The following is a 17,500-nucleotide window of genomic DNA, read 5'->3' as shown; positions in this document are numbered from 1 at the left end:
TGATTATTATTATTATTATTAAAATCTTTCGCAGAACTCAAAAAGTATTGAACCGAATCGCATGAAATTTGGTGGGATGATTGTTTATTATCCGGGGACCAGTTGATTAGATTTTGGGATCGATCGGGTCAAAGGTCAAAGGTCATGAACAGGTCAAAATCTTTCGCAGAACTCAAAAAGTATTGAACCGAATCGCATGAAATTTGGTGGGATGATTGTTTATTATCCGGGGACCAGTTGATTAGATTTTGGGATCGATCGGGTCAAAGGTCAAAGGTCATGAACAGGTCAAAATCTTTCGCAGAACTGAAAAAGTATTGAACCGAATCGCATGAAATTTGGTGGGATGATTGTTTATTATCCGGGGACCAATTGACTAGATTTTGGGATCGATCGGGTCAAAGGTCAAGGTCAAAGGTCATGAACAGGTCAAAATGTTCTTGAATCGCATGAAATTTGGTGGGATGATTGGTTATTATCCGGGGACCATTTGATTAGATTTTGGGATCAATTGGGTCAAAGGTCAAGGTCAAGGTCATGGAAAGGTCAAACTCTTTTTTTACCATAGCACGATACATTTTTGTCCAATTGGCATGCAACTAATGCCAAAATGTTCATAATTCAATGCCCAATCTTGTGATATGCGAAGGTATGCGCTCTACCGAGTGCCCATTCTAGTTATTACTGTTATCGGTTGAGTGAAAACCTGAAAGTCAACCTCGTTTTTTAACTTTTCAAAACTTAAATGACTCTACCATCTTGTTCATGTGAAGTGAAACAACTGACAGTCGCCATGGGGACAGCAGCGTGCACACAGACATGTGACGGGGTGTCCCCGGGGGGCCCTGGTCTCTTACTTCCTGCTTCCTGGTGTGTCTGGAGCGTCTTGGAGGACTGCGATGAAAAAGGCCCGATCCCAGCCGGCTTTGCAGGAGCTTCTTTCGAGGATGAGCTCATCCGGATGTCACCGGCTCCGTCTTCGTCGTAATCCTCCTCCTCTTCCTCCTCCTCCTCCTCTTCCTCCTCTGTGGAATCACACCATCGATGCGACGCGTCAGAAGGCTTCGAGTGATCTACGTGTAAACAACGCTTCAACTCCAGCCGATGAGGAGCATCGACGGCGAGCTTTCCGGTATTCCTCTCGCGTCTCCGGGTCACGTGCACGCCGCTTCCCTTTTTTTGGAGGCGCAGTGGCGGGAAGCGAATGTTGACACCGTGCACGTGTGCAGAGCGCACGAACCCGGACAGGAATACAGGCGGCTATTGGCAGCTGTGTGGCCGCTGACTGGGGGGGGGGGGGGGGGTCGACACATCTCCGACACACTTGTCACTTACACGCTGCTCTAGTCAACACTTTGCCTCTCACACCCACCCACACACGCACACACACACACACACGCACACAATCGGAGCGTACGTTCCATATGAGACCGTGCTCTCAGCTCTCAGGAGGAACGCCAAGGTGAAGGTGAAGGTGAAAAAGAAAAGGGTGAAGACCGGGGAGGTGTGAGATTTCTGAATGGGGGAGGGGGGAGGGGGGGGCTCACGTTACCGCGTGGCGTCGATGGCAGCGGCGGGCTGCGTTGCGAGCCCCTGGCAAGTCGTGAACGGTTTTTTTTTACGCCGTGACAGACGAGTCGGGATGTGGAGAGGGGGAGGGGCGCCCCGTGTTGACGGCAGACATCTCACTTCTCAGGCGCACACACACACACTTACACACACACACAATCAGCCAAATCAGCGCTGCCTTCCTCATGTGTGTCACAGCCTGTGAACTCCGCTGGACACACCAGACTACACACTCTCGTGACTCCTCGTGTTATAACTCACCCTCCTCCTCCTCCTCCTCCTCCTCCTCCTCCGAGCTCTCGCTGTCGCTCCTCTCTTCCCTGACGTCGCGTTTCTCAGAGGTCCGGCCGTCCTGGCGTCGAGCTCCGTTCGCGTCGACGGCCATCAGCCCTTTGGGCTTTCGCCCCCTCTTCCTCTGCACGGTCTGACCGGACGCCCAGTCCAGCTGCAGGTCTGATGGACGGACGGCAAGAGAGTCGAGTTAGCTTTGAGAGGGGGGCGGGGCTTCATGGACGACAGGCGTCTGCGTGTGCAGTGTTGTGCTCACCTTTTCTTCCTTGCCTGCAGAGACTGTTGGAGGCCTCTTCCTCACCGGGGGCCCATCTGCAGCGCAGCAGGTCTGCAGACGGTGCGCCGCGATTGGCCGCCGCCGTCTGCTTCAGCTGCGTCGCCCGCCTGGCCAGCCGGGAGCTCAGGGCGCTGGGCCGAGCTTTCATCTGCCGGGACGGGGAGCGGGAAATTATTGACTCATTTATTTTCGCTAATTGACATTAAAAAAAATAAAAAACCCAGCATCTGCGGTTGTCAGAGCGGATGAACCCGGGAGCGGAGAGACACCGACCTGCGCCGCGCTGAGGCTGCTGAAGCCGTGGGTGGAGTAATTGTTCCTGGATTTCTCCTCCAGTGAGTTCAGCCCCTCTCTGGAAAACATACGAGAACACAGGAGAGACTGAAAGGAGAATTTATCATACGTACAACAACAAAGAAACAGATCACAGGATCAAACTGATGGCACAGTTCTTCCCCCTTTTCCAGAATGCTTTTCTTTGCATCTTTTACTCTCCTCTCCTTCCTCACTGTCTCGCTCTTCCTCTCCGTCTCGTGAACTCTTCAGAGGTGAGAGACGGCCTCAGACACATTCAGCGGCCGTAGGAATATGAAACTCTGCTGAATCACCACATGAAAGGATAAGACTGCTCTAATGTGGAGGAGAGTGGAGAGACGAGACAGAGAGAGAGAGAGAGAGAGAGAGAGAGAGGAGGAGGAGAACAGTTGAGGGGGAAGGGAAAGAGACGGAGAGAGAGATGAAGCAGTCTCGGGGGAGTCTGTCCGTTGACCGGAGCTTCAGGGCGCGATCGATAAACACTAACCTCTATTGAACACTACTCCTCCCTTCCTCCCTTCCTCCCTCTCTCTCTCTCTTTCTCTCTCTCTCTCTCTGTCATTCCTTCGTTGTATGCATGCTCTCTCACACCATACACACACACACACCAGCTCACACACTCCGTTAACAGCTGGTGTTTGAGGCAGGTGAATCCTATATTCCCACAGAGGGAAGGTTTGCCTCTCAGCATCTCTGCTCCCAGGAGAGGAGAGAGGAGAGAGGAGAGAACAGAGAGGACGGAGAGGAGAGAGAGGAGAGAACAGAGAGGAAGGAGAGGAGAGAGAACAGGGAGGAAGGAGAGGAGAGAGGAGAGAGAGGAAGGAGAGGAGAGAGAGGAGAGGAGAGAGGACGGAGAGGAGAAAGAACGAGAGAAGAGAGGAGAGAGAGGAAGGAGAGGAGAGAGAGAGGAGAGGAGAGAGGATGGAGAGGAGAGAGAGGAGAGATAGAGGAGAGAACAGAGAGGAAGGAGAGGAGAGAGAACAGGGAGGAAGGAGAGGACAGAGGAGAGAACAGAGGAAGGAAAGGAGAGAGGACGGAGAGGAGGGAGAGGAGAGAGAACAGGGAGGAAGGAGAGGAGAGAGGAGAGAGAGGAAGGAGAGGAGAGAGAGGAGAGAACAGAGGAAGGAAAGGAGAGAGGAGAGAGGACGGAGAGGAGAGAACAGAGAGGAAGGAGAGGAGAGAGGGAGGAGAGAACGGAGAGGAAGGAGAGGAGAGAGGAAGGAGAGGAGAGAGGGAGGAGAGAACAGAGAGGAGAGAGAGAGGAGAGGAATAAGAAAGGAAAATATATATCTATCAAAATAAAATGTGAAAGATCTGCGCATGCATCAAAACCAAATTCTGCCTGGTAGAAGCTCAAAGGGTCAAAGGTCACGTCCTCATCGCCGTTAGCTAGTGCGCACGCACATTCGGTTTGGACTCAATTCAGGTAAAATATTAATATTAACGCATTAAATACAATTTTAATTTGTGGAAGGCCTCTCAAAGCCCTCCACATCCCACTGCCTCAGTACACAGATGGAACATCTCCAATGCAACAGCTTTGGGATGAACGAGGGCCGGTCGGGCCCTGAAGGCGTCGGCGTGCTTCAAATGCAGCGCTATCCGGATCATTGAGCAGCGGCCGGAAAAAAACCTCCTCCTCCACCTCCTCCACCTTCTTTCAAGATGACGCAACGTGCGTAAAAACTGGAAACACGAGAATCACGAGAATCACGCCCACTTTGACTCGCCGAGATGAGCGAGCGGCGGGAAAGCGAGCGGCGTTTAAAACCACGGGTCTTCTCCTTCAAATCCTTCAAATCCGTGAAAGCCTCGCCCGTGTCTCCTCGTGAACGGCTATCAACACTTTTGCCTAAAAATGCCGTCAGACGACACACACACAAACCGGTTCGCAGGAGATCAAACGGAACCCCCGCAGCCAAGTTATTCACGACAAGGAATGGAGGCCGTTATCGCGGCGCCCGTGGTTTGGTGTGTACCACAACGATCGCTCTTCAATAACCAACAACAAAAGATGCTCAGGTGTTCATGTACTTTTGGTCAAATTGGTGTATGTGTGTGTGTGTGTGTGCGTGCGTGTGTGTCGAGAGCCTCTCTGTCATCTCAACCCACAACTCTCTCTCTGAAAGATGAAAGCCTAAACAAATGATACAGCGCTCGTTAATGACAAGAGGAATGCCGCTCAGGCACGTAGCAGACGGCCGGAGCTACTAATTAAACAACTTCTCTGTGTGTGTGTGTGTGCGTGTGTGTGTGTGTGTGTGTGTGTGTATGACTAAAGCCTTTCATTGCCATTTTCATTCGCGCTTTCCAATCACGGTTACCGTGACAAACCCTGGGCTCCTCTAATCATTTCATCAAGGCGAGGGGTGCACATGCTAACAGAGGTGGGGCGGCATGAGAAAACACATTTATCTCTATGAGCATTGCACACGGTGTGTGTGTGTGTGTGTGTGTGTGTGCACGTCTAAGGGTGTTAAATAATGTGTGTTTGTGCGATGCAGGGTGTGTGTGTGGAGTCGTTTATCACTGTAATAACTGTGCATCTGGACTTGGTCCAGCCGTATTAATATACGCTCGAGATTCACAGGGAATCTGGACATAATCAATGCAAGTGATTAATATGATTAAAAATGATTAATGATGATTAATGAAGGTCTCATCATGCATCGCCATCTCTCATTTAAAAAATCACACCTGGCTTACTGCTCCCCATCCCATAACCCATGTGTGTGTGTGTGTGTGTGTGTGTGTGCAGCTCCTTCCAGGGCCCAATCAAGCAAATCATCAGCGATAGAGCATTTGAATCAATTCGGGGGCTGAAGAAGAACTTCTTGAAAAATCAAGCGTGCCTTTCACTAAGAACACAAACAGAAATCAGGGCGAACGAGCCGGGCTCGCCAATCACGCTGATTATACGGACGCAGCATCAGAGGACTGACCTGAATCTCTTGGAGCTTTCGGCGGTGGCGGCGGCGGCAGCTGGGCCGGGGGTGGACTTGCGCTTACGGGGGCGGCCAGGCCCCCGGCGGGCAGGGCTACGAGACTTCTCCTCTTTCCTGCGGAGAGAGGAAGACGACGAGGAGGAGGGGGAGAGAGAGAGAGAAAGAGAGAGATCAAAGATGCCTTCAGGACAGCAGGAGAAATCAGGAGGAAACTTGTATTGGCTACAGGTCAAACTGCATTAGGCATGAGCAGGAGGCGAGTCCAGGTGAATCAGGAGGATGCAGCGCGAGAGCAGAATTGTGAATGCTGGAATGCACGAGTCAATTTAGTGCATGTGTGTGTGTGTGTGTGTGTGTGTGTGTGTGTGTGTGTGTTGTCTTTGCTCACTGGTGGTCGTGTTTCCTCTGTAGCTTGGCCAGTTCTCTCTGTTTCTCTTTGTATCGGCGCTGTAGCTCAGCCAGCTGGACACGCATGGACAGCTCCTCCCCTCCCATCGTCTCCATGGAGCCCTTTACTGGGCACACCTGACACACACACACACACACAGATACAGACACACACACACACACACACACACAAAGCAGGGGTATTTCAATGCTGAACACAAACTGAGTTCAGCAGTCACTGGAGGTGTGACGGAGGCAGCTTGTGTTTGGGCGGCTTCGTGATTGGATGGAATTGATTTGTTCTGTAACCAGAACTTTGGTCACTGCAGCGATTTGTGTATAATGGCCATTTATGCTCAAAGGTTCTGTGAGCTCGACCCGGTGCTGCAGAAACTATTGCACACATGATGATAGATAACAGATAATAGCTCCCTCGTGGATTGTAGAATAATTTAAACAAAAGTGTTTCATGTACATTTTAAATTTTTAAAATCAAATAACACAAATATTTATATTATATATATATATTAATATATATTATATATAAATAATATATATTATATATAGTATATGTATATTTTTATATATATATATAATATATATTTTATATTATATATTTATATTATATATATAATACATACATATTATACAGGACTGTCTCAGAAAATTAGAATATTGTGATAAAGTTCTTTATTTTCTGTAATGCAATTAAAAAAACAAAAATGTCATGCATTCTGGATTCATTACAAATCAACTGAAATATTGCAAGCCTTTTATTCTTTTAATATTGCTGATTATGGTTTACAGCTTAAGAAAACTCAAATATCCTATTTCTAAATATTAGAATATCATGAAAAAGTATACTAGTAGGGTATTAAACAAATCACTTGAATCGTCTAATTAACTCGAAACACCTGGAAACACATTTTCAAATGTTTGATTTTGTTTTGCTGTTATAAATCTTTTTTTTAACTTGGTCTGAGGAAATATTCAAATTTTATGAGATAGGATTTTAGAGTTTTCTTAAGCTGTAAGCCATAATCAGCAATATTAAAAGAATAAAAGGCTTGCAATATTTCAGTTGATTTGTAATGAATCCAGAATGCATGACATTTTTTTTTAATTGCATTACAGAAAATAAAGAACTTTATCACAATATTCTAATTTTCTGAGACAGTCCTGTATAGACGTATGTTATATCTATAATATATATATAATATAATGAATATATATAATGAATATATATATAACAAATATTATATACATATATATTATATGTATATAATATATATATATATATCATATATATTATATATATTATATATATATATATTATGTATACATACTACATATATTATGTATATATTATATACTATATTTATATAATATTTGTTGGAGCCAGCTTTATTTTTGGGACTATTTTAGAGTGATAGCGATGCACCCAGCAGCAGGTGTTCATAGACTCACATCAATTTAATTAATAATTATAAAACATATTTACTCATTAATGGCAAAACCTCAACACACATAAACAGAAAAACCATATTATTTATCATGCCACTTAAAAAGCTAAAATGGTTATTTCATAACTGCCATTTGTCTGGCTCGGTTATTACTCAAACACACCTAAACATACACTGCAGTGTGTGCATGGCTGATTTTATTGTTCATATTAGCCAGAAGTGATTTGGACATGTATACTGTTAATTTGAATAAAATCAGATACCATAATTGTTTTTTTTTTTAAGACAACCCACTCCCAGTATCATCTTATTCAACAGTTTAGTTTAAAAAAAAGAAGAAGAGGTCTGTGTCTATTGTTCACTACTCCCACCACATGTTCAGCATGAATGATTTAAATCAAAATATGAATCCAGTAAAAAGCCTCACCGGCTCGTGGCGAGGGGTCCAGCTGCACTTCCTGCGCAGGTCCAGCCTCTTCCTGATTGGACACTGCTGCTCCGCCCCCAATAACGCAGCCCCTCCCCCCACCTCCAGGGCACGGGCGGCCGCCAGCGTCGCCAGACTGCGCAGGTCAAAGGTCAGCATGTCCTCACCTGCACGGAGACAGATTGTTTTCTCACAATTCAGATTGGTACGCCACCCGCTCAGCTGACGCGGCATTTATGAAACGCGCCGCGCGGCGAACAGATTTATTTCTGCCGCGATGAAACCGCGCCTTGAAAAGTGTTGATGTTTATGATATTAGCTGTGTCGTTGGTTTGATGTACGCCGGTGTTCCCGCTTCATCGTGCAAACAAACGACAAACACAAGACACACTCACGCAAAGGGGGAGCGGCGGGAAACCATCGCTACATCTGTCACTGTCATTAACTCTGTCGTTGTCACAGCACCGGCACATGAAACAGAATATTCATGAGACGGTCCACACACACACACACACACACACGCACATGCACACACACGCGCACACACGTGCACACACACACACACAAATAAATCACGCTGATTCTGATCACACACATGCACCTACAACATTTTCTCTGAGCTGTGCAGACATGGGCAAACTGCACGGGTGTGTGAGGGAGAATTAGAGAGAAGGAGAATGACAGGGAGAAAGGAGGAGGAGGAGGAGGAGGAGGAGGAGAAAGGAGGAGGAGGAGGAGGAGGAGTGCAACGTAGTGAGAAGAAGGGAGGAGATAGGGAGTAAAGGGGAGGAGAAGCAATAAGAGGCAAAGTGTTTATTGAGCTATCTATTTATTCTCCTACATCTCCTCATTATGGACATGGACAGAATCCAATTTCCCCTTCGAGGAAAGGAGAGGAGAGGAAAGGAGTGGAGAAGAGAGGAGAGGAGAGGAGAGGTTTTTCTGGATCACGCTCAGTCTGTGCACTCGAGCAGCAAGACCTATCCACTGACATCTGACGTTAATAAAAACCAGTGTGTGTGTGTGTGTGTGTGTGTGAGAGGGAGAAGGAGACAGAAATGTGGTAAACAGAAGAGGGAGAAAAAGAAGAAGGCAGGAAAGAAGGATGGAGTCTTCATCTGTTTTTTCTTTAAATGAGAGCGCGAAGAATAGAACAAACGGACGTGAGATCGACAGGTAACGGCTCGAAGAGAGAGAGAGAGAGAGAGAAGGAGATGAGAGCCGCGGAGGCTTTGTCCCTGTCCCGGCCCGCAGAGGTCAACGCCATCTCATCTGTCAGACCTCTGAGCCAATGGCACGCTCCGATTACCCTGACAGGATGACATCACCGCTGACATCACCACGCCTAGTTTGGTATCCTGGGAGACGGCCACGATCGATAAGATACCTTCCGGCCACAGTATACCACACACACACGCACACACACACACACACACACACACACACACACACACAGTAATAACACCAGAATATGGGGTAATAAGAAGAAGCAGAGGGGGACAAACTAAAACAGGGGAGGAAATTTCAAAACTTTCACAGGTGATAAGGGCCTGTCCTCATCATTAGGGGGCCTGTCCTCATCATTAGGGGGCCTATCCTCATCATTGGGGGGGCCTATCCTCATCATTGGGGGGCCTGTCCTCATCATTAGGGGGCCTATCCTCATCATTGGGGGGCCTGTCCTCATCATTAGGGGGCCTATCCTCATCATTGGGGGGCCTATCCTCATCATTAGGGGGCCTGTCCTCATCATTAGGGGCCAGTAAGCAAGTTGATTGAGCTGAACCTTCAACATAACCTCATGTGAGGGCCGTAAGGCATCTCCTCCGTCTCCGTGTAAAAAGAAGTAATGGCGCTAATTCATCCCGGAGGGGAAAAGCATCTCTTGATTCCTTAATCTGTAATTGCGATCTCCGGCGAGCGGCTGAGACGTCCTCGCGCGTCGAGGAGCGCCGTAAATGCATCTGTCTGGGATCAGTTTCATCTCCCGGAAACACATTTGGGATGACGAAATGCCACGGGCCGCGTTAATAACGTTCCACGCGGAGCGGACGGGGCGCGGATTTAAATAAATGTGTCGCAATTTGGAAAACGTTTTCCACGCCGCGACAGGACTTATTGATTTCACACCGATTACACATGCTGAGCACGTTGCACGCAGATGTAAACAAATGCAGACTCACACACTTTGTGTATCTCTCACACACACCCACACACACACACACACGAGCGCGCTCAGACAGCTGCAGAGCGACTTATGATTTTTACACTTATTAATTCTGTCGACGAGGCTTGCAGAGGCAGGATTTACACACAAGATTATATTGGTTTAATAAAAAAGAAAGAAGAAGAAGCAGGTGAGAGGAGGAGGAGGAGGAGGAGGAGGAGGAGGAGGGACACATACTGTGATGGAGGAGAGCAGGGATTCATCTGGGATTACTTAACTGCTTAAACACACACAAACACACACACACTGCCGTGCACGCACATACACAAATACGGGCATACACACACACACACACACACACACACACACAGATAGTGGCATAAATAAAAACACTCTCTCTCAGAGGGACGAGGGGGAAATAGTAGCGCTTACAGAAGTGTTTGAAAGGAAGGGGTCTAATTAGCAAAGCAAGACGCCAGAGCCTGGGGACACACTGGGCAGAGTGTGTGTGTGTGTGTGTGTGTTCTGGCTTGTGTCACCCCCAACACACACACACACGTCCCAACGGGAAAAATAAGGTCAATAGGCAAGAACATAGAGTCCGAGCTGAGGGAGGAAGCAGAACAGTTATCGGGTAATGTGTGTCTGCGTCTTCACATCTGGTGTGCGTGTGCGCGCGTGTGTGTGTGTGTGTTGGGGGGGTGAAAAAACGAGGGTTTCATGTTTCTTAACTTGATTGTCGGGTGCATTTTGGCAACAAGTGGAAAGACACACATAGTTTTTGTGGGCGACGTGTTCTCCTCACCCTCGGGGTCTTCCTCTCGGCTCCTCTGCTGGATCTCCAGCTCGGCCACCTCCCCCAGGATCTCCATCCCGCGGTGCGGCGGGGGGCTCGGGGCCCGGGCGGCGGCGGCCGGCAGGTACAAGGCATCTCTGGTGGCGCACAGCGCCGCGGCGATCAGGAGCTCCAGGCTCCACATGTAGGCCCCCTGGAGTCGGGCCGGCGTGCTCGCCGCGGAGGAGGAGGAGGAGGAGGAGGACGGAGCTGGCGAGGTGCACTTCAGTTCCACCGGGGCCTCACCTGGACTCGCCCCACTCCCCTTCTCTTCTTCCTCGTCCTCAACCACCTCTACATTCACTCCATTTTCATCCCCACCCTCCTCCTCCTCCTCCTCCTCCTCCTCTCCGCACACAGAGACAGTACATTCTGTTGGTTCAGGCCCAATTGTCTCTCCCTCTTCCTCCTCCTCATCCTCTTTGTTATGTTCCTCGTCATCCTCCTGTTCTTTGGTCAGTTGGGGCTCCTCCAGGTTGACCTTCTGGCCCGGGCAACCCGGAGAGAGCTCTACTTTCAGGGCGTGGCCTGCAGCGATGGGCGGGCACGCCGGCTCTGGAATGGGAGCCGGGGGTGGGCGCGACGCCAATCCCGGCACCCTGCTCTCGGGCGTGCAGCATCCTCTCTCTTCCACCCACCTTTCATCCTTCTCTTCCTCCGCGACTCTGACCTGGGATTCCACCACTTCGCAGTCCGTCCCATCCTCTTCTTCCCTCGTCTCCTCTTCTTCCTCCTCTATGGTGTGGCGAGGAAGCGGCAGCGTCTTGGAGTCGGGTTCGGCCGGCTCCGCCTCCACCGCAGCTTGTTCGGCCAATCGAGCTTCGGGGGGCGAGGGCCCGGCCTTAAAACCCATGGTGATTGGAGGGTAGGTGTACACAGGCGGTAGGTCTGGCGAGAGAAGAAAGAGGAAAGGTCAAATAGGTCAAATGGGGCGTCTGACGTAAAACAATCTGACAAAATGCACTTAAATTTACGCCCAGGCATCTACAGACAATATTAAACCCCCGGAGCTTTTGAGTCGACCCCTTTCCCTTTTAAATTCATTGCCGTCGTGTTGAGGCAGACAGGATGAAGCATGTGATTACAGTTGACATCACACACTGACAGCAGGGCGCCGAGAACACAAAGAATGTGTGTGTGTGTGTGTGTGAGTGAGTGAGTGTATAGATCCATGTAGGATATTGATGACACCCTGCCGTTTCCCTGTGATTGCAGCACCGGCCCTGTCACCCCTGCACTCTGGTTATTGATGGTATCCCTCCGCCCCCTGACAACACAGCCAGATGAATGCGTATCCTTCTGTCTGTACTTCTCAAGGACCCCTGAAGGATAAGGAGGGCTTGTCTGAAGATTTCACTGACCTTCACACACACACACACGCGCGCGCACACGCTGGCGTGTCACACGTATACACACTAAGTGCCCATATGCTTTTTCTGACCTTAATGGCTGACCCGCCCGGTATCCCTCTTTAGCTTTCACAGAAGATTGTGCACACACACACACACACACAAACACACACACAGACAGACACATGTGCACACTCAAGGACACACAGAGCAAGGGATCAGCCCTGCTTCAAACAATTTCTGCAAAATCAAAAGAATACCACCCTTCAAAGACCGGGGCTACATTTCTGCAGCCGCCCCCTCCATCTCTCTTCCTCTTCTCTCAAACTACATCCCTCCATCTCTGTGCCTTTGCCGTGTCTCCAACTCTGTCTTCAGTTCCGTTATCTGACTTTTTTAATTTTTCATTCAGACATTACATCCATTAACCCCACCCCCAGAATTCTCCACCCTCACCTGGCTCTAGGGATTGTGGGTAGTCCTGAGGTGGCTGTCCCTCTCCTCTTTCACTGCCCCTCTCCAGCCCCTTGGAGAGGTGTGACGGAGCAGGGCTGAGAGCCGGGGAGCGGGGCGCGGCCGCCGCCGGGCTCGGCGCCGGGGTCAGGGGGTTGGGCGGGTGAGGCCGCCTGGACGGGGAGTGGTAGCATGGCGACTGGCGGCTGCTGGGACACGCCCCCGGAGACGGCGTCGGCGTCTTGGGCGACGGCAGCGCGTGCGAGAACGGTTTGGCCGTGTGGGAGGAGGTGGTGAATGAAGAAGAGGAGGAACAGGGCGGCGTCCCAGATGCGGAGGATTCGTGAGAAGAGTCCTCGATGGTGATGGCGTGCTCGTCGTGTTTTCTCTGTGGAACCCGAGAGGGAGAACACAGTGTTTCAATAATAACCCTCAAAACGCTGCTGCAGGTACATCATATATCTCCATGTGTGTGTGTGTGTGTGTGTGACATCCGTACCTGTCCCAAGGAGTGGCGCTGCATGTGCTCCATGGCTCGCTGCTGCTGCTGCTGGTGGTGCTGATGCTGCAGGGCGTACAGCTCCTGTTGCCGTAGGAACGAGGAGCGGGAGTAGACGGAGTGATGCTGCAGGTGGGATGGGGGGCCTCTGCCTCCGTACACAGGGGGCCACAGACCCGACTGCTCCAGAACGTCTGGAGTCGAAAAAACAACAGGGAAAGAGAAATAAAAGATTCTTGAACATTTTTTATTTGATGTGGAACAAAAATAAAGAAGAAAGTGAAACATTCCCGTCCGCAACTCACACCAATAAACCTTTTAGGATAAGTGAGCGAGGAAATAGCCGGGGCAGAACGTTTCTCTAAACTGAGTCCACGGACTGTTGAACTGCTCTAATGAGACTGGGCTCGCGGAGGTGCCCGGCAGGGCCGGAGTGGGGCCACTTTTCAGCCCGGGAATTTCAGGCTCAAGACCAGCCCACTTTTTTCATGGTAGTGGAAATTGGATAAATGAAGCAACAGTTCAGCTCTTACTATCCTGTAGTTCTTTTATTAATACCATGGTCCAACAAATAATGTAAAGGTTAAATACAACAATAATAATCCACTTAAGATGAGAAGTTAACAAAAAATATTCATAACATTAAAAAAGGCAGAAGGGCATAGCAGGGTGTCAGACTCAGATTAGGCAGTAGGCCAGATTTGTTGGAGTGAGACCTCATGGGGGCCGTCATTGTCATGGTCATTATCATTGTCATGGTCATTATCAATTTTCTGCATGTGTATTATATAGTGGTGATTTACTCCTTTACTACACCCACTTCTGAGCAAACAATGCATATTGGTTCATCAAGTACTGTCATATACTGCTCTTTCTTAGAATATATAACTTTAATTCATATTGTTTCCTCTGTTATCCTCTCTACCTGTCCCTGTAGTCATGGCCTCCTCATTGCAAATGTCGGGCTCATCATTTGTCATCAATATTTTGCTTGGGAATAGGTTGACAACGCTACAATGATATTAATCAAGGCTACAACGTTAGCCGAATAGTTATGTTGCTATCATTAGGCCTTTGTCTCTCTTTACCAGTTGCCACTTGTGTTTGTCCTCTTGAAAATAAATCGGTAAGCTTGGCACATTTGGCAGCATCCTCCTCCAATGCCTTTCTTTTTTTCAACCTGGCTTTTCCAGCCCCTCCTGCCCTCTTCCTCCCGTCCATCCTCCCTGATGCGTATCGTTGCGGTCGGGCCGGCCCAGCTATCGGTAGATGAAAAAACTTTTTGGAAAAGACCGCGAAGGGCCGAACCAACTCGATTAGGAAGTGCTCCACTCCCAAATTGAGTTGGTTGGTTCCATAATGGACTGAACCAACTCTATTATTTGGGAGGGGTGAACTTCCTCGCATGGTACAACCCATGCAGAGGCTGCAGTGTCAGAATGCGGAACGTGTGTAGCCCACTTTAAGAGAAGATGGACGAAGGTGACAAATGTCAACAAATACAATTCTCGACCGGCCCAGAAGTGAAGCGGCCCACCGGGAACTCTCCCGATTCTCCCGATTACCCACCCCGGGCCTGGTGCCCGGCCACCTTCACTAAAGACGTAACAACTGTGACCGTTGACCCCGTGTGAGCCGTCCGTCGGCCTCAGACACAACCAATGGACGCTTCACGTCCTCCATTCACCTTCTTTCTGGGTCCAATGATGGCGTTTCTCTATTCAGGGGAAACACATCTTCAAAGCCACATCCTGACCACATATGAATTTAGACACACACACACACACACATGCCCCTCCTTGGCTGCCTTGTCGCTGGGAACCTTTGTTCTGTGAGATTAGCCTGAGTGGGCTAATGTTTCCCAGGGGAAGGGTTCAGTGGATGCACTTCCCCTCTCTGCAGGAACTCCCACGGAGCGAGGCAAGGGAGGCGGGAGATAATTAAATTTCACAGCCTGTTTGCAAAGCAGGGTTGATGCACGCACGCACGCACGCACACGCACACACACACACACACACACACACACACTATTCTCTCTCTAGCAATGGCTGAGATGTACACAACAACCTTTAACACTGAGCAACGTCTTGTGTTGTTCCAGACATGACCACAACTAACTGTATTTTTCACACACACACACACACACACACACAGTCCAGTGCTCCCATCGTGTGAGAGATGAAGGGCAGTTAAAATGGTTTGCATAATGCCGGGCACATGCAGGGGGGGGTGGATGGAATAGCTGCTCCCATTAACGAAGCGATAAAACATGGTCCCACTGACAGAGGGGCTTAGTTGAGCATTATATTATGATTAGCCAATGATACTAAAACTCTGGGAAAGAAATGGCAGCGAGATGGTACACATGGAGAGGAGGAGGGAGTTATGCAGGGGCAGGAAGCACGGGCAGACAGTAATACTGTGTGTGTGTGTGTGTGTGTGTGTGTTGTTGCTTAGCGTACCGAGGTGATGATGAGGCCCGGGTTCTGTCGGGAGAACCACCAGCGGGGAGTTGGGGTCCTGGGTGAGCGACCCCAAGACGGGCTGCAGAGGGCCGGGTAGACCTGGTGGGAAGCCGGGGCTCATCCCTACGTGGCTCAGACCTACACACACACACACACACACACACACACAGAGAGACACACACGCGATTCAAATGAGGGCAATTTAAATATTTATTTTACTACTCCCAAAAAAATAAAAATATAAAAGGCGGTGTGCTCAGAGGGTAGGTCTTGATCCCAACAAACAAAATGTCACCGGCGCTCTTCAAACATATGCAAAGAGCGACGTTCTGGCGTTTGCATGTCGTGGAGTTTCATTAAAAACAACTTTACTTCCTCAGTGGATTGTTTATGAATCTGCTGCTGCTCTTTATGACTCCCGCTCCTCTGTGCAGGAGCAGTCTGCTCTGTTATTCATGTGGCCGTCGTCTCTGTAGCTCATTGATATGAACCAATTGTTATCGAACCAATAGCCCATCAATACGTGTTGTTGTACATTTACTGTACACCTTCATTTCCAACGAATTCTGCTTTCAACATTATTAACAATGTCACACCAAAAACAGAATATCAATATGCCGATAAATCAACAAAACAATAAGAAACATATTATGATTATTCTCTCTCTACTCACTGTATGAATGCCCCATCCAGAGGGAGGGGCTTCCTGGCCTCTGCATCCAGTGGTGGTGAGCCGGGTGGGCGTGCGCGGCGGGGTCCACCCCGAGCCGACTGGCCCCTCCGGGAACCAAGAGGTGCGAGGTCAGGTCGCCGTGGCAACTGCTAGATGGATGGATCCTGGCGAACTCCACGCGGTCCTTGTTTTCCCTGTCGTGGCGGTAGGCGGGTGAGGGGGGGGGGTGGGTTGTCATTATCTTTATTATCCCTCTTATTGTCACCATCATCATCACCGTCATTACGACCATTATCTTCATCCTTGTCATCTTTATTACCGCCGCCGCCATTATGATCATCAAGAAAAGGCAATGTGACGGCAGAAGGGGAACAGCCGTCCTCGTGTGCGCTCCGTGAGTTCTCATTATATGTTTTCCTCCATAATATGACTACATAATAAGAGCCCGATACTTCAGAGACATCCGTATTAGTCCCCGTAACATTAATGCACCGCATCTCATCTTTGAGAGAGAGAGAGAGAGACGGGGGAAGAGAGAGAGAGAGAGAGAGAGAGAGTGAGGGTGGTATAGAAATACCACATCAAAGGGTGAGAAGACTAAATGGAGTGAGGGGATGAGAGAAAAGAGACTGAGAGAGAGAATAAAAGAACTGCAGCTTATCAGATGTGAGGGGAAATTAATAGATCCTGCCGTGTGCATGTGTGTGTTTGTGTGTGTGTGTGTGTTTTGAATACAAGTGTACCTGATGATCATTTCTCTTTCTCTGTCCAGGTGATGGAGGCTGATCTGCTCCTCGGTCATCCTCTTCCGCTCCTCTGCCTCCCGGCCAAGTGTGTAGACGTGGCGTGACACTCCTACATCGTAAAACATGATCAAAGTAACCGGCGTTAAAAGAACGCCTTCGATGGCAATGTTTCAAACACGCCTCGGTGATTCGAAAAGGGAAAATATTGTGACTTCAAACCCCCTCTATATGGAAAAAAATCAAACAATCCCAAGTTCTTTAATATTCTCTGTGCAACATGGCGCCTAGAGACCGAAGCCGTTTGCATTTTGAGTCTTAAGGTCCGACATGCTTAAAGCTTCCCCGCAAAGTTGTCTTCATTTGGCCATTTAATTAAAGAAATAAGTCGTCAATAACCATCAAAAAGTAAAATATAATATCAAATATCAAATAATAATATAATATAATAATAATAAATAAATAATATAAAATAATAATATAATATATAATAATAAAGAATACATAAATAATAATCTAGTATAAAATATAAAATAATAATATATAATAATATAAATAATAATATAATACGAAATAAGAATGAAAATAAAATATTATATATATATACATATATATACAGTATATATATATATAATATAATAT

The 17,500-nt window shown here is 48.4% G+C and overlaps 1 protein-coding gene across 2 annotated transcripts in view; it reads right to left on the bottom strand.

Annotated features, from left to right (window-relative positions):
• Positions 1-17,500, bottom strand: part of bahcc1b (BAH domain and coiled-coil containing 1b) — a 60,627-nt gene that overhangs the window by 8,833 nt on the left and 34,294 nt on the right. For both annotated transcript variants that reach the window (XM_056430016.1, XM_056430017.1), the window contains exons 6-18: positions 16,859-16,970; positions 16,116-16,309; positions 15,440-15,580; positions 12,978-13,171; positions 12,482-12,866; positions 10,647-11,564; positions 7,675-7,841; positions 5,786-5,922; positions 5,395-5,511; positions 2,411-2,489; positions 2,117-2,285; positions 1,831-2,022; positions 858-1,025 (exon numbers count right to left, since the gene is read on the bottom strand). In XM_056430016.1, the coding sequence (XP_056285991.1) occupies positions 858-1,025; positions 1,831-2,022; positions 2,117-2,285; positions 2,411-2,489; positions 5,395-5,511; positions 5,786-5,922; positions 7,675-7,841; positions 10,647-11,564; positions 12,482-12,866; positions 12,978-13,171; positions 15,440-15,580; positions 16,116-16,309; positions 16,859-16,970 (2,973 nt within the window). The remainder of the gene's footprint in view (positions 1-857; positions 1,026-1,830; positions 2,023-2,116; positions 2,286-2,410; positions 2,490-5,394; positions 5,512-5,785; positions 5,923-7,674; positions 7,842-10,646; positions 11,565-12,481; positions 12,867-12,977; positions 13,172-15,439; positions 15,581-16,115; positions 16,310-16,858; positions 16,971-17,500) is intronic.

This window comes from Pseudoliparis swirei, chromosome 13 (genome assembly GCF_029220125.1).
Source record: "Pseudoliparis swirei isolate HS2019 ecotype Mariana Trench chromosome 13, NWPU_hadal_v1, whole genome shotgun sequence".
Lineage (NCBI taxonomy): Eukaryota > Metazoa > Chordata > Actinopteri > Perciformes > Liparidae > Pseudoliparis > Pseudoliparis swirei.
This window is presented reverse-complemented; position numbering and strand designations above follow the sequence as displayed.